The 21,818-nt window shown below is 39.0% G+C and overlaps 1 protein-coding gene across 10 annotated transcripts in view; it reads left to right on the top strand.

Moving 5' to 3' along the window:
• LOC121648203 (pleckstrin homology domain-containing family A member 7-like) overlaps nt 1-21,818 on the top strand; it is a 138,066-nt gene that overhangs the window by 18,982 nt on the left and 97,266 nt on the right. The window contains exon 1 of one of the 10 annotated variants that reach the window (XM_041998200.1): nt 16,763-17,705. The exons of the other annotated variants lie outside the window; for them this stretch is intronic. Coding sequence (XP_041854134.1) covers nt 17,635-17,705 — 71 coding nt within the window. The 5' untranslated portion in view covers nt 16,763-17,634. Of the gene's footprint in view, nt 1-16,762; nt 17,706-21,818 lie in introns of those variants that run through there. 10 annotated transcript variants of the gene reach the window in all.

The raw sequence follows: 21,818 nt of genomic DNA, 5'->3' as shown, positions 1-21,818 counted from the left end.
GGGTTGTACCGTTTAGAAGAAATTGGCTCCACTTCAGAAGTCTCTAAGACACTGTGCAATTAAATCCTCAGATGTAATTGTAAAGTTGCATGAATATGGAAATATTGGGATGAACATGTAAATCAGGAGCACTGAGTGTATTATGAGACTGCCACCGCTGACACCAGAGAACAAGAACATTTCATGTTTGACACTGGAAACACTTTGTTCTTTGTGCATTTCCCCTGCAACTGGTGAAGCTCTCTGGAGGCATTTAGTGCTGTCAGCATGAATGTCTGTAGACGGACGGCTGTTGTTTCTGTATCTGGAGATGTAGGGAATTATTTAACAAAGAGGTTTATCTACTTACTGTTCTATTCATGTAATACTAGTCATTATTTCCACACGATTAAAATGAAGTGAATTGCTTTTTTTCTTTATTTATTTCCATTTTTAAGCTTTACAGCTTACCCATACTGCTAATATTGATATTGTGAAGACATTAAAAGGAAGTGCTTGCAACCACGTCCTTGAAGAGTTAAACCTTGTTAGTTGTCAGTTTTCTCTTTTGTTTTGTGCTGTCACATCAGCATCTGATCAGAGTCCCCCCTGTGTCCTGGTAAAATCCTGGAAGATCAAAACCAAACAGATTAAAGAATTAAAGATTAATCAACAAAGTAGAAAGGAGTGCAGAGACCATCATAGGACAAGAAATGGTCTCAGTGCTGCAGGCTAAGTTAGAAGAAATGTGGGACATCGTGTTTTAACTTGCTTTGAAAATAATCAAGTCTCTTATGTAAACAGTTTTTACTCTGAATCTAAAAATTTGGGCTTCTTCTTGGTGTTTTGTTTGGTGCATCATGTTGAGCCTAGGGCTGCAACTAATGACTATTTTGATTGTTGATTAGTCACCGACTATTAAAACGACTAGTCAACCAATCAGATTATGTATCTCTTAATTATTAAATGGATCTTATTTCATTTTCAGCTTTGAAGTCTTGCATGAGGTTGTTATGTAAGTCCGACGATCCTCCTCTTTAAATGTTCGAGCATTGCAGACGTACTTTCGTGGTACGCAAGGTCCGCTTTACAAATCTCACATGTATTTAAATTTATTTAGTAAGTTTAAGGTGAAATTATTTCAGACTTTTGACGTCTTCTGCCGCCGGTTTATTACCTGGTCCGCCGCCATATTTCTCCCCTGGCGGCGCATGTGCAACTCTCTGTAGAGATAAGAAAAGAAGACGATGTCTCACTCTGTAGTTTTTTTTTTCTTTGCACATGTGCATTGCGCAACTCTCAGCAGAGATAGGGAACAAGACGATGTCTCACTTTGTATGTTTTTTTTTTTTTGCCGACAATAGTCGACGGGTAAATTCATTGTCGACTATTTTTTATTGTCGACTATTGTTGACTATTGTTGACTATTATCAACTAATCGTTGCAGCTCTAGTTGAGCCGTATCTTTTACAGCTAGGTATCAAAAGATTCTTGCTTCATAAAGCCGCAGTAGGCTAAACACAGGAGAAAACTGATGACGTACACAAGGATTTACTCCATTTTTTCTTCATATCATGACATTACACACAATTGTTTGAGTTGTATCCATGTGAATGTAACCTCCTTTTACAAATACAAGGAAATTGTTTTTTAACTGTTTTTAATCAGTAATAAACTAATTTACTTAAAAGCTCACCCAACTCACATGTTAATTACACATCTAGAAGAACCCATCAACCAAGAACCAGTGCAGTGTGCACACAAAGGCAGAAATTAATATACAAAAACATTACATGTACACGGCTGGTCTTTAAAGGAGATCGTTGCCTGTGGTGACCGGTAACATACGTTACTGTATGTCATGCTATGTACAGATGGTGCAAGTGTCCTCTTGTGACACGTGCACCCTCATATGCCGGGGAAATGAGCTTGCTCGTTTAGTCATCAGGGAGAATGGAGCCCAGCCTATCCAGAAGTGCTGTGGGAATGAAGTCAGCTGTGGTTCTTTGGAGAAGTATGATTTAAAAAACAAAAACAAAAAAAAAACCTTACACATCATGGACTTAGTCAATGTAACAGATCACAAGCGCCAGCTGACACTGAGTTGAAGTATCTATTGTTTTGTCAGCTTGAAAAGAGAAAAGTCTGAACACCTCATTTCTTCGATGATGCACCTTTTAAGGAACTGAGAGCAAGTAGTCAAGGAGTTTATTCTGTACAGTCTGAAACACAGTAGCTGTCTGCAGGTGCTCATGTATAACTGCATCTAATGCTACAAAATCCAGCAATCCTCTAAAAACGCCAGGATTTTCTGAGCTTTCACTTATCATGTCCACGCAGGGCTAGCTCAAATGCACCACAGAACTTGACACAGTCTATTATTTTAGACGGGATGTGTCTGTTTTTGTCAACCTTCTCATTCTGCCTGCAGATCCCTATCCTGTAGCATTAATCAAGCTGAGCATAAATGTTAATTCTCCCAAACATGGCTAGTCCCAGTACATTTTACATGTGGATCCTAGTTTGAAATGTGCTTTAAATCAGTCATACCTATCTGAATCCATGCTGGGTTTGATCCTGGCTTTTGAAAAAGGAGACAGGGAAAGCAGAATAAAGCATTACCATGACTGTGTTTATTGTCTATGGACTGGTGCTTGACAGCAATATCTGGCTGATCAGGTCCAAGCTGTTATACGTCGAGCATCTCCTGAAATGTACTCCTCTCAAATGGCATTGTTTTAAGTGACTTTGCTGAATTATTTAAATTTTCATTCTCCATTTTGCTTCTTCCTCTGTTTTCCGTCTCCAACTCCTGCTCAAACTCATTATGCTGCACTTTGTGACAGACATCATCCCGCAGCGTAGTATGGGTGTATGTAAATCCAGTTGCTCCTGGATGCAGGAGAGCAGTGTCCCAAGCAAGCTCTTATCTCTTATAGAAGAGAAGTAATTGCTCAAATACAACTTGCAGTGAAAGTCTATGGGCAAAGGTTCTTGTGCCCCAGGAAGGAAAGATGTGACCAATCAGTAACTTTATATAACTTTACTTAGTACCTATATAATGTTTCAAAGTTATTTTTTCTTGTGGGGAGTGGCGAGTCATAGTTTATAGAATAAAGGTTTTACATGCTTAAAAAAGTAGCTAAACTTTAAATTTATGCAATATAGTGTACAAATAAGCTGGTGAGCTTCAGCAACCAAAATGTTGAATTCCCACTACAAGTATCTTCAAGCATGTCTTCAACCACACTTCAAAGTGCAGCCAGTTGAGACAGTTTGGACAGTGAAGCTAATGCAGCACTCAAAGATTTGTGCACTGCTATTGCAAAGGCTAGTAAGGATGAAAATGGATTAGCATAAGAATTAAAAACAAAAGAAGACATGTTGAAATTTTTATGTTTATATGATTATAGTTTTTAATACTTGAGTAGAAGTTTTACATGTGCATTTGTGTTAATCTTAAGACTTAGATTACATTAATTGCATTGGTGGTATGAAATAGAGGACATTTTTTTTGTTGTCTGCATTTCCCCAAAAAACTGTTTGTGTACTGTGTTTTGTGGAAAGACACTTATCTGCATGCAGACACACTGGGATATGTTAAGTAACTAATCTCTGTTGGTGTCTTTGCTGGACAGAGTCTCTACTCTTCAGCCTGCCTGTTTTGTATTCAGCAGTGATTCAGCTGTTTGGTTGCCTCCAAACATTGTGAGTTTGACTGAATCAGGTTCACAGTAAAACCAGTCCATTAGAAGAAGGACTGCTTCTGCCCAGTCCTCTGGGGTATTGTAATGGTAAATCACACTGGCAGCAGCTAGTCAGGCAAAAAAATGACTTCTTCTATTGAATCATCCACAGAGTTGAATCATCATCCTTCCTGCCCACAACTAAGGAGCACTTTAACCCTCGTCAAAACATACAACATAAAAAAGAGCGATATCTATATATATAGACCTACATTGTATCATTGTCCTTGTTTTCATGGTTTCCAAGCTTATGACAATTGCAGGAATGATTATAGGATTTATAACACAGAGTGAGATTGAGTACTTTTAAATGCTGAATTAGCTATGTACATGTTTGCACTATAAACACTGGAGGTCATGCAAAAGAATACTTGTAAACACTAATTCTTAGGTGAATGTTGGATAAGAAGACTTTTCCATTATTCTTAAGCACATTTTGGACATTGCTAAAAAATTCTGAAAAAATCTTAAAACATGCCCTTTAAGTATAAAATTTGACTGTGTTGTAGCTCATAGGACAAATATGAAGGCTCTAAGGAACTTTGCGGCACAACAGTTGGTGCAGGTCTGATTGTACGCCATACTCTTCCTCTGTAGATATCTTTACTTTGTGTCTTTGCCTCCCTGAAAGTTTCCTCACAGTCTTCCAATCACTGAGACATGAGGGACACAGAGCTAGCAACACCAGACATGATTCTCTTCTGTTTTACCACACACATACTTGTTCGTCTGTGAGGATGATTAATACTAATTTAATGAATTGATGAAATAATTTTAAGATATAAAGTGTGTATGTGAAGTTTTATTTTTCTTAGTTAGCGAGATGAAGCAGTGGAATGCTGTCTTACAGCAAGAAGGTGTCTAGTTCCATGACATACATGCATGATTAATTCTTAACTTGCTAGGTATGAATGTGAGTATGCATTGTCTTTCTCTGTGTTAGCGTTTTAATGTACTGCTAACCTGTCAGGGGTGTAACCCACTTTGCCTGCTCAGCTGGTTTGCAAGTGGTGCATTTCAAATAATGTTAAAATGATGGAAAGTAAATATAATGCCTTTTGAATACTTATACTTGCATGCAACCTATGTTTTTAAGTATATTTACATGTTTCACTGGTTTAGCAGCTGCAATAACTTCTGATAACTTGCCCAAGCTTCTCATTTTATCAGTTCATCACAAGACATACACATTACTGCAGCTTTGCAAGTATCGAAGGTTTGTTCCTCATGGAACATATAGACTGTCTGACCTGGGCTTTCTAAGACTGTAGGTGGTGCTGTGGAGATTCAAAACAGAATATGGGACTGATTTTGTTTAAATGTCTGGAAGCACATAAAAACATATCATACTGACTGTTAACAAGGTTAAAAACTTGACCTCACCCACCCAGCACACTTAATTCCTCAAACAGAATATTATACTGTGATCAAACACAGTGGCCGGTGAATCATTGTGAAATTATAAATTATTATAATTTATAAATACACTGGACTCAATCTTTGTTGTTTCTGACTACAGATGTCTTTTTTTTTGCTCTTGGTCTTTTGTGACTCTTGTAGACATTTAAAGCACTGAACCAAGACCCCTCCTCCTCTCCACTTGTGCTCCTTCAATTTTCCTGCGATTAAAAGTTAACTATTGACCTTTACTGTATGACTATGTGACATTTCCAAACAATGGGCAGGCGATGACTGAAAGATGAGCATGTGGAGAATTTTCCTATTATTCCTTAAAGGGAAAGGCATGGTCTAGCCTAAATGTTTCTGAAAGCACTCACTAAGTTTTCCCAGGCATAATTCGCCCCGCCTTCTCTCAGAGCAGTTTTGGACACCGCATTACAGCAGCCACTGCCCAAAACAAGCTGATTTTAGCACACATTAAGTGATGGTTAAAAATAGCACAAGTGCCGAGATGCCGGATAAATTCCAATCAACAGAAAAAAACAAAAACATTCCCAGCATGTATTTGGCTCTGGGTTGTTTTGTGTCTTTATCTCATTTTTTCTTTTTTTAAAAACTGTTCCTGTGATACCATATCTGCCTGTCTTTGACCTCTTTCTTGTCATGTTTGCACACTAAATGGAAACATTAAGTCGTAACCTTGAATTTCCTACCATCTAACCACCACCGGTGATAGGCATAGTGAGCTCTTCTTTCCTTCTTGACAGTAACTGTCAGGGCTTTCCATAATCAAGGCCCTTTGAGGGATGGAAAAAAGGTCACCTCATCATAAGGAGGTCGAGCTTGCAGTCCAGGTCAGGGTCTGAGATAAGATTTGTACAACGTGACGCTTCATATTATGAGTTCTGGGGCAGAGTTTATAGATTGTGATTTATTTTGATTTAGAATGCTCTTATCTAAACAGATCAAATACACTGCGGGGCACAGCTTTCACTTACATCTACAAAGTCAATAATCATCGAGGTCTATTTCTTCACTGTGGTTTATTTCTTCATTGGCCTACAGAGACAATATGCAACATGTAATTATCAGAAATATTTAATGAGTCTGAGCATGTGTGCATGTTTTCTGTCAAGTTTGTGTATCGATCCATGTTTGTCTTGAAATTTAACTTTAAAGTTCATAGTCAAAGGCAGTGCAGTGCAGAGTAGCACAGTTAAATAAGATCTACTGAAGTTTCATTAAGTTAATGTGACTAGAATTGCGTAGAATTACAATCATTACAGTTAAATTGCTCTGGTGGTGCATGACTCACATTATGCAAACCAGATGCTGCCTCTATAATGCAGTAAGTGGTGAGGGGATTATTTCCTTTTTGGTAACGTTAAATTACAGGTAATAGAAGAGAGAAATAATATAAGAGGAATGTGAGGAGGAAAAGACAATTATTTAACAGTGAAGGGAAAAAGGAAGTGACTCTTAAGTGATACCACAGGATTGTAAAAATGCATGAATCCAAACCAGTAAAAATATCTGCTCGTGATTTCTGGCCCTGATAGAGAGGATCCAGGATTTTTTCCTCTTTTTTACCCAAGGTATATAAGCTCTCCAACTCTGGTTTCATAAGTTTTACTATCATCCTGCAAGATCTCATTTAGAGCAGATAGTTGCTTTTTTCCTCATGACAGTGGTTTGATCCGTGGCTGCTTGTCTTAAACACTGTTTGCAACTGGTTGTTGACCACGGTGTTTAATGTATGTTGTGGTAGAAATGGGCCTTCCTGTGTTGAATTTGCATGGAAAAAAGAGTTCCTGGCTCCTGGCTCTGTGTTGGCCTTGTAATGAACTGGTGATATGACCAGGTTGTACCCACCAAGGATTCAAAGATCATTTGGGTCAAGTTTGCTTTCCATCCAGAGTTAAAACTTACGGAGATCCAGCATTTAGTTTTTATGCTCCTAGTGTTCTTTTAGTAGTACTTTCAGTAGTTTTTTTTAAATGGGTCAGAAAATTCATACTTTTCCCAACACTTTTAATTAAGAGAAATGGAATTTCTTTCTCTTTATCATCTCATCAACAGTGTTGGTGTTGATGATGATGACTCCTTTTCCGTTGATGTCTGTTTGTATCATATGTAACTTACCATGTGTTGTCTGTTTCTCTCTCTTTGAAGTTGTTCTGTTTTATCCTTGTTAGTTTTAATTCCTCTATTTTATATGTTGTCTTTTGCACCCCACTGTAATGCTTATGATGTTTAATGTGGAGCACTTCGAGAGGCTTTGTACATGAAATGCTCTGTAAACATGCCTTGCCTTTTCTTGCACCTCATCTACTAGAAGCTGGGATAGTGTACAACCCTCTGTGACCGTCGACAACTGAGCTTTTTAACTCCAATCCTCTAGAGCCACTGCCCTGCAGGTTTTAGATGCTTATCTGTTCCAACACCTGATCGAAATTCAATGGATGCAGCAACTTGTCAAGTTCTGCACAATGACTGATTTGTATGAGTCAGGTGTGTTGAGGCAGGGAAACATCTAAAACTTGCAGGACAGTGGCCCTCGAAGACCGGAATTGAAAAGCTCTGCTCCACAATATAAAGCAGGTACAGAAGATGCATATTTAAAAATGGGAATGACACCGAGAACAACAAATGTTCCTAGAAAATAACATAAAAAAGAAAATGTGGATATAAAAATGGAAGCATTAAATTTGTTCTTTGTATTTATCTAATTTTTTTTCTATTGCTTTTGCTAGTTTTCAATAACTTTTGGCTTAATCATTTCAGTGTAGCTTTTGTTAATTACTGATTTTCCTTTTTTGACGCTCATGTCAACTGTTAGTAGGATATGCACATGCAGTAGAAGCATTACCAGATATTTTATGTTTATGTTAATAAAAGTGGCATTTAGTTTTGCTGTATAATGTAGCATAATTTAACACTTATTGTAAACCCAGCCTTATGGCGTTTTAAGCATAGACCGTTTAAACTGTGATTGACAGGCAATTTTTCAGAGAGGAAATATGGTCTGCAGAGAGAGGTTCAAGGCATTCGGCATCTTTCTCCATGTGTTTTCTTTTTTTTTCTTGATAAATACTCTATTGTAAAAATTTATGCAAACTTGATATGCGGAAAAGCATGTTGTGCTGGACGTACAGAGGATTTGCGTTTGTAAAACAAGCAAAATTATGTTCCCAATTCTTTGCCTTTGCCTTTGATGAAAATGCAATACGGGCGTCTCTGCCAGAACACGCAACATATTGGGAGGAGTAGATGCAAAAAGATCAATGTAGCACATGCAATGTGATTTAACAATGTGAAACTGGTTGTGACAGCTGTTTTTGAGTCTATATTTAGCATGTCTTAAAGGCAGGTGTTAACTGGCACAACTTAACGCACAAATGGCTGTAGTTATTGGGGTGAGGAGGAGGCAGAGACACCATGAAAGGCAACTGAGAGAGTGCATCTTTTGTGCTCATGTAAATATTTTTGGAATGCCAGAGGCAAAGATTATTGAGAGATATCGACTATCCAGCAATGCAATCTTGGAACTTCTTGATGAGTTAAGGGCCTCCCTGACACAGGAAGGAGTCATGCCATACCTTGTTTGGCAAAACTCCTTAAACATTGCGTTTCTTTGCATCTGGATCATTCCAGCATACTGTTGCAATTAGTACTGGTGCCTCCCAGTGCAGTTTTTCTTGTGTGGCGTAAGAAGGGTTGAATGCATTGTTACACAGGATGGGCAGATACTTCAAATCCCACACACTCGTGATGCTTTAGATCAGGGATCACCAACTCCGGACCTCTTGAGCCAGTGTCCTGCAGGTTTTCACTGCATCCCTGCTACAACACACCTGGTTCAAATGAAATAGTCAATAGTCAAGGTCTACACCAGCCTCTTAACGACCCATTATTTGAGTCAGGTGTGCTGCAGTATGGACATACTGAAAACCTGCAGGACACTGGCTCAAGAGGTCCGGAGTTGGTGATCCCTGCTTTAGATGATACCAAGCATGACTTTTATGCATTTGCTGGCTTTCCCAATGTTATTGGAGGAACAGATTGTATCCATGACCAACTTGTTCCTCCCTTAGACAGAAAGTTTGTTTACAGAAACCATAAACATAAAAAAGCTGCAAGTTGTGTGTGACTCAGAAGGCGCTATAACAAACGTTGTGGCAAAATATCCAAAGTACATGATTCTTTCATCCTGAGTAATAACGATTAATATTCTTTTGTTAAGAGGATAGTGCATACCACCTTCACCCCTTCCTCTTGACACATGTACTCAACCCGACCACCCCAGGCGAATGCTGACACAATGTGAACCACATTTATATGAGAACCATTGTGGGGCACACCTTTGGCATCCTGAAAAGAGGCATCTCTTTTCCACCTGTCTTATATGCCACCAAGTGTTTTTCTTCGTGTTTTGCCAGCTGCATTTACTTTTACTGCAATTCATGAAAACAAGACAGATGATCTGAAAAGGGACAACTGAAACCCAGGAGTATAAATACACTGAGGTGAACTAACAAGGAACAGGTGAAGCAAATTTGCAACTTAAACCAGGTGTACAAATGACCAGGAAGCAGAAAGCAACACATCAGAGAAGGACCTACTAAATAAAACAGGAAACAAGACAAGACCGTGATACTTTGTAATTAATTCATCTTGATTAATCACATTTTAATTGCAGAACAATATTTGCCCCCAAAAAGCAACATTTTTTCACTTAAATGGATTTTAGTGGACACCTGAATCAAGTCATAGACACAGACATTAACATTGTACACTCAAGCTCTAGAAATGGCTGAAAAAATTTCAATTCAAAACAGTAGAAAAAGAAACAGAAAATACCCCTGCCCAAAATGAACAGACCTAAAGTTAAAGTGTCATTTTGAGTACTTTAACTAGCAGCTCTGGCTTTTCTCTAATGAAAAGTCTACAACATGTTACTTTCCTAGATGTATGTATGTATGTATTTTCCTAGATGTTACTAGAGGTTGAGTTTATGTTATTAATGTCTGTGTCTAATATTTGATACAGTCGTCCACTAAAATCCATTTAAATTAAAAAATGTTGCCTTTTGGGCAAATATGTGATTAAAATGCAATTAATCAAGAATAATTATTTTAAAAGCCTCGAATTAATTAGATTTTTTTTGACTGAGTCCCACCCCTAAAATATCTATCTATCTATCTATCTATCTATCTATCTATCTATCTATCTATCTATCTATCTATCTATCTATCTATCTATCTATCTATCTATCTATATATATCTATATATATATATATATATATATATATATATATATATATATATATATACACACATTATATTACACTATGCCCTATTATTTTGTGTTGGCCACGAGCCTCACTGTGGCAGTGAGTTATTTCTACAACGGCCATTGTTCTCAATAGGATCATTAGAATTTCTTTCTATTTGCAGATTATGCATGCCTTGCATACCGATAAGGCTTTTGGATGCTTATTTGTGAATGAGGAGCCCATAATTAATCAGAAATAATAAAGTGACACAGAGATATTTTCCCACTGGATTATCAAGTGTTAAATCACTGTGTTTTACTGGATTATAACCAGGTAAACCATTTAAATGATCACAGCAGACTTGCTAAGGTCTCCAACAGTTTTAACAAGCTGAGGTGAGAGAAAGTGGTTTTTCAAATGTATTCAGCTGTTGCTTGGTAAAGGACCAAAAGACCATACTATAAAATTAGGTTCTTACTATTGTTCAGTATTTTATATATGCTTGTACACGGAATTCTTGTCCTAAGATCGTTTTCTCAAGACAGAAACACAACATAGGAGGTAATTTTTCTATGCTACACTTGGTGGAATTAATCTTCTATTTGTTGTTTGAAAAGTCAACTATTTTTCTTAAGGTAAGAAACTGAGCCTACTCAGACATCCCATCAATTTCAGACATGAACCATTCTAGAAACTGAGCTGCTGCGCCACAGAAGTTATCAGGTTTGACTAGATTAGAGTATAATGAACTAACTAATGTTATAATACTGTAATTTTATACATAAATGTTTGTTGTTATTATTGATGTTTTGTTGTTTATCTCTGGGCATTATCCAGCACAGAAGATTTCTTCTTATTGTGATTCTAACTTGAGTGATGTGGGACATGAAGACATGATGAAAGGAAAGAACAGAGAGGGGATCTATTAGTTGTGAAAATGTGTGTTTTTGCGTGCTACTGGAGATTGAAGAAACTGGATCAAAAGATCCCTGGGGATATTAACACGTGTGCACACACACACACACACACACACACACACACACACACACACACACACACACACACACACACACACACACACACACACAAGTATAAATGTTATTGCGTCATCAAAGCTCTGCTTCTCCCAAGACAGTTAAACACCCTCTGGAATTATATAAATGAAAGCATGGTATATCCACAGCATGTGAGCTCAGCTGTAGATGCAGTAGTCTCGTCTTTGTATGAACTCAGTTTACTTTGTGTTGTGTCCATTTTTCATATAAACATGTAGCTTCTCCTGTGAGCCTGTTTTCTATGAGGTCTTTTGTTGTATGGTTGATTAATTCCGTAAGAAAACAAATATGGAGTCTCGCTGAATGCAGGTGAAGTTCAGGAACTCTCGTGAACTTCAAAATGAGGGTGAAAGTCTCAAAATAATAGAAAAATCCAAATTGGATTTCTCAGCTTCCCAAAATGGTAATGACTTGCTACTGATATTTTGCAGAGCTTAAATCAGATTTCTTATTCTGAGCCGCTGGTGATGGAATGAGGAGAGATTTTGTCGGGATACAATGCACCCCATTTTTGTCCCTGAATTTCAAGCTAACCTTAACTCTAAATGTTTTTTTTTGTGATTTCTCCGGGGAAAAAACAAATCATACAAATATACATCAACTTTTTTTGAGTGATGATATCAGATAATGAGCTGTATTATTGTAAAGGTAAATATCTGAAGTCATCACTGGATTGTTGTTATTGAGCAACATCAATGTTTAATGCGCCTGCTATGTTGAACTGCTAACTTGCTGGGGGGGAGAAAAAATGAAAAAAAAAAAAGAAACTGTTTTTTTTTGTTTTTTAAAGGATTTTCATAAATATGGGCTTAGCTGTGACCTTGACAACGGGCATTAGCCTGAGGAGTTGTTTTTGGAGATTTTGTGTGTATGTGCATTTTAAAGCAAGTGGTGTTGCAGGGATTGAGGCTGTAAAAGCCAGATAAGCCAAACCCCGGGTACAATCACACTCCTGCCATCTCTCCCACTGACATGATTCAACACAGCTGTCACATGTCTGCAAGGTGGCATCCTCTGGATGTGTGCTGTAGGTTCTGTGTATATCCTAAGGCATATATTGCTGTTCTTTTAAGGCATTGGTTTTCGTGTGTCTACGCGTACATAAATGCATAAATGTATTAATGATCCTTTTGAGTTTTACTTCTTCTGTTTGTCTGCGAGGCTTTGCAGAACATGTGAAAGACTTCTCATGTTTGTGTGCATTTGTGTGTGGGCGGATTGTGTTCACCTGCCTCTTCAAACAAGGATAGCAACTATGGAGACTGAGGATGATGGAGGAAAGGAAGCAGCAGGGTCCCCTGTGTTTCCCTTACTCTGATTAGATTGTGCTGGAATTAAATTTTACAACAAAAAATAGCAGATGAAAGGGCAGGTCCACCTCGTCTGTTCTTTTTCACCCTTCCCAGTCCCACCTGTTTTTTTTATTTTCTGTTCCTCTCTTTCTTCCTCATTCCCTCCCACCACACCCCCTCCACCTCCCTTTTCTTTTGCTTCTCTTCCTCTTCCTGCACTTTCACCTCAGCAAAAAGATATGTTATTGCAGGCTAGTTACACCAGAAATTATGATGTTCCTTCAGGCTGTATTTAAAAAATTATGATTATATTGATGTCAGAGGTGACACACAGACACGTTATTAAGCAAATGTCTAATTAGTGCACTTTTGTGGCTTTGCTTGTTAGATTTATTGGTATCTTAAGTTAGAGTTTTATTTTAATCAGAGTGAAACACAAGCTCCACTTGCAACAGGGCATCACGTTTATTTTCTGGCTGAAAAGAAATTGATCTTTTCATTTTTCAATTTGTTTTAAATAAGATGAACGTCATCATCATCAAGCACTGAGGCTGCCATATTTCCATGAATGGCAAATAATTTCTTTTTCTTTTTTTCAAACGCAAATGCTACAGGCATCAACATTAACCATTAGACAGAGGGAAGTTAATTACACACAGGACAGTGATGCAAGATCAGAGTAAGTATATGAAAACAGTGTGCAAGATTTCATAAATGCATTAGTGTGTCACAGTGGCAGGTTTCTGGACCCAAAGAGGAAACGGGGTACTTGAGCTGCAAGTACAATGAAGTTTATTGACAAAGCTTCAAATGATTCACTGGTAAGAATGGTTCCACTGAAAGTGGCAGAGTTGATGGTATGGTGAGTGGGCAGGCAGATGTGTTTCAGCTCCACGAATTGAATATACTGGGACTGTGAGTGCAGGTGTGGCTCCATGACAGGGGGTCAGGAGAGTGATTCATCAGCAGCGATAGGATCCAGATGACAACTTTTGGCTTCGACAGGTTTCCTACAGAGATATGTTATACCGAGTGAACAAGACTATTTTAATCTCAGAAAGACCTGATCTTCCACTTGTTGAAAGCTCAGCAATCTGAATGAAGGAAGGACCGGGGTAGGTAAAATGCAGGGATGATGGACTGATGAGTTGCAGCTGTGCTTCAGGAACCTGTTAGAGCAGAGAGACAGTCACGCCCGCACCTACAAGGGAGAGACACATGGGACAAAGGAAAGAGAAAACAGAGGGCAGACCACAGAGTTCAGAGACTTATAACAGTGTGTATGTGCTAAAGAGCAAACAAAGCCATGTTTTTGACTAACTTTTGTCATGAAGTTATCAGGGTTTAGATGTCAGAATCCCTCTTATTAAATGCAAAAATACAGCAAATATTCATAAGGTGATTTTGTAGCTACACAATTGCACCTTGTTAAGCCTCTTAACATCAGATTACATATTTGGACTCTGACCTGCACTGAGTGGAGCTGCCATTCTGCCAGCTTTGCAGCCGTGTCACCAGTTGTTTTTGTTTTTTTTCCCCAAGGCACATGGGGAGTCGTCCTTGCAGCAGGGTCATGGTTCTACTCTGCTTAGTAGGGCACTGGAGTAGACCCCCTCTCCGGGGATGCTGTGCATCTCTGTTTAGCTCGACAGAGGTGAACTCTTACTTGCAGGCTTCATGTTTCTAATTGGGAGGTTTGAGTCCAGTTGCAGGCTTTTTTGGATAAACTGCTGTGGACTAAAATAGACATTTTGCAGTTTTCATTTCTACCTGGCGTCCTCTCTTATTTCTATTTTCTGTATCTTTGCTCACCTGTAATATTTTAACTACTGTATTGTTATTTATTTAGTTTTCCGAGCAAGACTCTGTTTATATGCTCTCAGTAATGTGATCATATTTTTGAAGAATGCACTAAAGGTCTATACTGAATTTGAATTTATAGTAGCTGATAGAATAAAAGTTTTGAGCAGTAAAAACACAATTTCACATCAGTGAATCAGCTGACCTCTTCCTACTGCAATTCATCCAACTTACAAACAGCACCTGAAAACATGCACTTCGTCTGGCCTTATTTAAATAAACAGTACACCTTGCATCCTTAATTTTGGTTATGCAGTTCAGTGTAATCACACATTTAGGTAGTTATTGTTAAGTGTTTGGAGAAAGGCGGACAGGCCATCACAAGGTGTTCATTTTTATTTGATTTATCTTCAGGAGCAACTTTTAGCGTCATCTTACCTGAAACCCACCTGTAGCTGTCAGCATCGATCATTTCAGTCGGAAATAAGTTCTTGGTTCCTAAAACACATCGCCTGAGCTTGGCAGGATGAATTCTCTTGTGAGTGTGCTACCAATCTGTGAAAGTCAATTGTTGACATTGTACAAAAGATGGATAGAATTCCATACAAGAGCATGGCTCATCTTGGGGGATGCTGTGTCTAGTCAAGCAGAAAATGAGTGTACATTTGGAGGTTACAGTAGGATGCAAATGTGTTAAGCAAATGGTTAGTGATCACAAATGCAGCTCTATACAGCATGCTGGAGAGTGTTCACAGATGTGCCTGGTGATATAAAATATAAGGACTCTAGATTACGATAATTTTCGTTGTATATGTGACCAAAAATTTGTTCAGTGCAAGTAACTTTTTTTCTTGGACCTACTGGTGCACCTGACATTTTGCAGGTTTAAGGGTAAGACTGTTATGTCCCCGCATGTTTGTCTGCTTATTCTGTATTCATCGCCCCCATATCCAAGCTAGAAGAATGACACTTTGATAAAAATCCAATTAAAGGCAGAAAAGGGGCGATTTTTCACCCCTAATTGGCTAATACTACACCAGGTGAGTGCTTTGGGAAGAATAAAGATACGTGCTTTTACGCCAGTCTCTACAAGCCTCCAATGACGCACGAAAAAGTCGCTAGATTTGTTGCTACTGATTTTTTGAAAAAGAGTCAATGTCTGAATATTCTATAATTAAAGCTGCAGAGTCACTAAGTAACAGTGGTGGAAGGTAACTTGCCGTATTTGCCCTTTAGAAACAGCAGAAACATGCGTATCTTTCGGAACGTGACAAAATAGCAGAGATTATTACGGCAAAATAATTTTAATAAAATAAATAATTTGTTGACATCGCTGTTTGTTGTGCTCTGCCATGTTTTCTTGTTTACTCACTCAGCTGAGCTCGCCTGTGTTGCATGGGTTGAAATGCAGTTAAATGACATCACACCAGAAATGTGTGACCATGTAATATCATGATATTACAATTTCTACTGGTATCAAAAAATCTGTCGGTATTATTGTGGATGATACGCTGTCGACATCCCAAGTTCTGTACCAGCAATGGAACAAGTTTGGTTTGGGAAAGGAAGAAAAAAAAAAAAAAAAAAAACCTTGGTTAAGTTTAGGAATCAGCATCTGGGTTCTGCTCAGGAAAAGATCCTGGTTGGAGTAAAATACGACCTTTCACTACTCTGATATTTCTTACGAAGTGTTAAGTGGTGAGTTTTTGCCAGTGCTATTTGGCATTGATGTTTTTTTTTTTTTTTATGACAAACAGCAGCACTGTAATCAGCAACAGGACATGTTTTCCATGAATCTCACTGCTGGCTGGTTTCCTCAGACTATAAAGCAAAAGTACGGGAGGGTTTTCAAAAAAGCGTTTGATCTCATATCTTTGAATGACACTGAATCCCATTTGTTAGGTACATTTTAAAAGGTGTCGCATCCTGCCCCTCTTCCCTCTCTTTAACATCTTCCTCACGCTCATTCTCCTCCCAGCGGTGTGTATAGTGTCAGATGAGAATGAGGCGGGAAAAGGAATGCAACTCTGCTCTGTTAACCTCTTCCTTGTTTTCCCTCCCCCTCTCTCTCTCTCTCTCTCTCTCTCTCTCGCGCTCTCTCTTTCTCTCTCTCTCTCTCTCTCTCTCTCTCTTTCACAGTCCTGATAGATTTACTCCCTCACTGCCACATCCCGCCTTTCTCCCTCTTCTTTCCTTTCTCTCTGTGAGTATGCTCAGTCATTCAGCTCTGTGCACCGCTGCTGTTTCGTGAGGCTGTAGAGCTGGTGAGCAGCCCGTGATTTGGGGAATAAGCACTTGTATCTGCGCCAGCTACCTCAGAGGCAAACTAGATAGTGGAAGGAACGCTGTGGCTGTGGATTTTTACCTGCTCACATCAGCAAGAGATGGATTTGTGGCTTCTTTTTAAGTTTGGAGAGAATGTGCTGCAGGCGTAGATGGCATAAATCGCTCCTTTTTGGCAACAGAGTGATAGAGAAATTGGTGTTTACAAAATCTGCCTCTCCTCTTTAAAGCTGCCAGATGTATATCTGCACCTGTTAGGTAGAAAACTCTGGCAGTACTCTCCAAATCATTGAGATGTAACGTGATTTATCACATGGTTAAAGAGGCGAAAGATACAGTTCAGCAAGTTTGACCTCAACGACAGCTGCTATTCCTGATTACTCCTGAGACCAGGGGGGGTGAAAAATGACTGGATCCAGGCAGGACAAACGAAGTAACCTGTGATGTCAGACTTCACCTGGGGCAGTCCACTCAGACTGTGCTGAGCTGTTGGCAGCAAGAGCAGACTGCATTTCCAGGTGTATAAACCACATCAGACCTGACTCACCTGACATCATTGCATCTCTTGTTTTCGCTTGGCTCGTCACGTCATTTTCTCACCTCATCTTCTTAGTAATCTCAACCGTCAAACCCACCACCTCTCATTCTCTCCCCATGGATCCACTCAAAAGACGAGAGAAGCGACGCTGATTAATGCGACTCCCAGAAGCCTCCGTCTGATTCCACGGCACTAGAAATAGAAAGCAGAAAGAAAAATTCTTGGCACTTGTGAACTGTCATCACACAGAACAAGAGAAAAATCATGTGGAATCAGTCCGGTTACTGCAATCACATCCCTCACCCTGGATATCCCTTCTATCATGCACCCTGCAGGTAATGTTTGCCTCCTCTCTTCAGCTTCCTTTTGCGGTTACAACCCTCTGTGATGTCTAAAAGTGACCTGATGCCTGGTTTAATGAACTGTGTTTTATTTATGTGCACTGTTCCTGTAGTAAGACTTGAACAGCTGTTTTGTGTGGGGAATGTTAACTTCAGTTGGTGACAGTTGTTGATCCAGTGAGTCTAATGGATCGGTGCATTTCATTGTAGATGAAGCCAAGATTATAAGGGGTTTAGTGTTTTCCAAAGATGTTGTAACTAAACTGGTTTGTCTGGAATGTTTTAACAGAACCAGGAAACTGGTTTTTCCTGTGCAGAATAATAGAAGTTAGTGTTGTTTGTTGGTCAATCGTGATATAGTGGAAGGAAGTGGGGCGATTTTATGCAAAACACTCCTGAGGTGAACAACTTTGGCTGTTTGAACGATAACCATCTGTATTTCTCTAATAACATACAGACATTACATAAGATTACATCGTTCTTTTTCCATTTTGTCCCTTACCCCACCCTTTCTGGAGCTGGAATTACATCATTACATTTATCACCTGGTTTCAGACCCACTCTCAAATGAACACCATCAATCCTCATTCCCTCAGGGGAGAGCAGACCTTTGCCCACACCACTGTTTTTGTCAGATACTGTAACAGTCCCTAACCTGTAACGTCTGCTGCAGCTCAGCCACTAGAATACTGATTTACCATTACTAGTTACCCCTGATATGCCTGTGTGCTTGAGCTAAAGAAGAACATGTTTTTAAAAGGGATCTAATGATAAAAGAATAAGCATGCAATGTTGGATGTGCACCTGCACACTGTTGAGCTTAAGTACATCTATACTTTATATCCTATTATTCTTATCTGTTCATTCTGTGCATAGTTGATGTGAATTTGGTGGTGTTGGTTCACTGAAAGGGGGCGTTGTGCTGATCAGTGAGTCATACTTTAGACCACCGGGCAGGTCAGTAACCTCTCAGATTAACCAGCACATGGCAAAGCGAGGGAGAGAACATAGGAATCCAGGAAATAGCTCCTAGCTCTAAAACAAACTAACAAGCTCTATTCACTCCCTATCTGCTCTCTGTACTCTGACTCATACTCTGAGTCTTCCACCTGTAGCCCAATCACCTCATGGATTTGAGTGAAATTTGACAATTTGCTGAAGTAAATTAAATGAAATTTAATGAAAAGAAAAAGAAAAAAAAGATTGATCCCAGAAGGAAACTGCAATGTTTTAGCAGGGTTTTATTATTATCTTTTTTAACAATAAAATGAATTAAATAGAGCAAAGCCTTGTTCTGGAGGGCAATGGCTGCTGGCAGGAATGATCTCTGGTACCTTACTTTCTTGCATTAGATGTGAAGAAGCCTCACACTGAACACGCTTTGTTGTTTCTTCAGTGTTGTGTTGAGGATGTGAAGAATCTTCCACTATTTTCAGCATCATCCACAGCACAGAACCAGCCTCCTTGATCAGTTTATTTGGTCTCAACAGAACTCAGAAGTCTCTGGTTCTGATGCTGCTGCCCACTTTCCCCAACAGACTTAAAGAAGATATGCAACATCTTGTGCAGATCTTCTCCTTTGCAGTGACATGTCCAGGATGGCACTAATGGTGGTTAAAAAGCACTGCAATTCATCCTCCCTTTAGATTTCCGCTGACTTTCCTAACGCACTTAAAGCTATATACAGACACATTAGAGTCCATGCAGCCATGTCTCACATAATACTGTACTCCCCTGTAGCACCGGAAGCTCGTCCATTTTGTAAGCTAGCAATCTCACGTTACCCATAAGAACGGTTGGAAGAAATGGTTTGAATTTCCACCGTTTTTCTCTCTGCCTCACTCCTGCCCTGCATCCTCTTTGCTTCCTCTTTGCTTGTGTTATTTAGTTGATTATCTTGATTTTGGAGCTCTCCATCTATTGATCCCGCTGGTAAACAACTGTTCTGTTGCTATGGAAATTCATAACAAGTCTTGAGTTCAAAGTACATGGAGAAATCACTTGAGCAGAGCAGTGTCCCGAACCACTGTGATAGAATCTTCTTGAAAAATGAACTTGACTGTGATTGTTTTTAAAAAATAAAGTCGACTAGTTTAAAAATCACGACAGTATGGTCAGACATACTATAGTTTGCTGCCACCTCATAGCAAATCCTATGAAAATCAGAACTCAGAAAAACAGGTTACCCACATTTTTAATTCCCTTCTTTTTCATTTTCTTTGTCTTGTTTTTTTATGTAGTTTTGTTTCTACCTACTGTTTTACTCATTTCAATTTTCAATTATTTCCCTGGATTTGCAGTTCTCTGTTTAAAGCATTAATGTTTACATCTGTCCCACTGGCAAGTATATTCCCTTTTGGTCTTTAGCTGATAAGGGAACATTTTTTAGGTATCAAGGGAGCACACTGAAGTTCAGGAAGAACTGATAAGGAGTTGATACTCAATAAAGTTATATGACTCCAACAGTTCTTTGTGGGGACATTCCTTCATTAGTTTGTCAAATATCTCCTAGAATTCAGACTGTTCCTTTAATTAGAAAGTGCTAAACATGAGACACTCATATTGCAAAAAAGAAGCTGTTAAATAAAGTTTTTTGCAGAGACTCAGTTCAGTGATCCAGTGCTTAGTCTGCTCTAGTTAATGATTCCCTCACCTGTCAACAGGCCCATCATTGACACTAGCTTGCTCCTCCCCCATTCTGTGTAATCCCGCGTGTTTGCATTTAAATAACGAGGCGTTCTTTCGCTGTTTGAGAAAGTCCTCAGCCAGACTCTGTTGTTTGGTCCGCTAATCCATCATAATCCAACGGCATCAGTCAGCCATGGAGGCTTGAGGTGAGCTTGAAAGCTTAATGAGGATCTGCTCATGTTTGCTTCAGAGTATTGATTGTATTTGCGTTTGTGTGTGTTGATTCATCTGGTCTCTGAGTCAGTGTGTCGGCTGTCTTTGACCTGCTGATGAAAGCAGTCGATGGACTGGACATTTAGTGAAGTGCAGGTACTTTACCAAGTTATATTGTGTTAAGTAAGTTTGACAGTATTTGTTTGGATAAAGTGTTTTGCTGAGTTTACGGAGTGTTTATTAGAAATAATAAAATAAAAAAAGACTGGACTGGACAGACAGGGTGCAACATGAGACAAAGGTCACGACACAGACTCTCTCACAACTCTGCATGTGCCAGGACTAAGACATAAGAGTTTTGCACTATGTCTGCATATGAGGATTTTCTACTACCCAAGGTAGGTGTGTGTGTGCGCGCACGTGTGTGTGTGTGTTTATCAGCCTCAAAACGGCTCAGAGATGTAAATGGATTTGGGCTGGTGGCTCAGCAGGAGGTGAACGGAGCAGATTGTCTGAAAGCCTTTACCTCAGCCTTACACACGAACACGCACACTCACATATGAACTGTCACACACTCTTTTTGTCTGTTCATCTACATATATACAGTCATCTCATAAAGACACTTTTAGGAACTACTAATTGACTGTTTTAACTGAAGGGTGAACCTTAACCTCTCCCTAACATTAGGATGCCAAAGTGTGTGTGATGATCGGCTTCTAATCTTTAGACTTGGAATGAATAATGTGCGTCAGCAGGAAGAAATTTATTATGGGGTGCTATCCCTGTCATCTTTAGTTAGCTCATGAAATTGATTTACATAAAAGGATCTCTTGCTGGTGAGCAAATTATAAGCTTTTCTAAAATTGATCTGAAGGCAAAGCAGCAGCTTCTTTTAGCAGTGGGGTTAGTTGAGGAAGGGACATGGTAATTGTGTACAAGGTTTTTAAAAACCAATATATAACTTTTCTAACCTTAAAAAAATATGCATTTCTGACTTGTTTTGATGGTACAGTGACATTTAATATATACATTTCTGGCATTGATGAATCTTAACTCTGGTTAAATATGTACAAAAGTTAATAAGTCAGCCTGGTAAACAGTCTCAACTGCTTGTTGAATAGATGGGTATGCAACTGAGCAATCCTTTCATAAGGAATGTTCAGGAGGGTCTCACTGTCCACTCCTCCCAAGTCTTGTCATGCTGCCTCGGCTGGATGTTTGATCCTGTTGACACTTTGACAGAATGAATTTCCCAACAGGTTCTCT

The sequence above is a fragment of the Melanotaenia boesemani genome, chromosome 10 (assembly GCF_017639745.1).
Source record: "Melanotaenia boesemani isolate fMelBoe1 chromosome 10, fMelBoe1.pri, whole genome shotgun sequence".
NCBI classification, from domain to species: domain Eukaryota; kingdom Metazoa; phylum Chordata; class Actinopteri; order Atheriniformes; family Melanotaeniidae; genus Melanotaenia; species Melanotaenia boesemani.
Note: the sequence above shows the minus strand (reverse complement) of the source record. Positions and strands in the feature narration are given on the sequence as shown.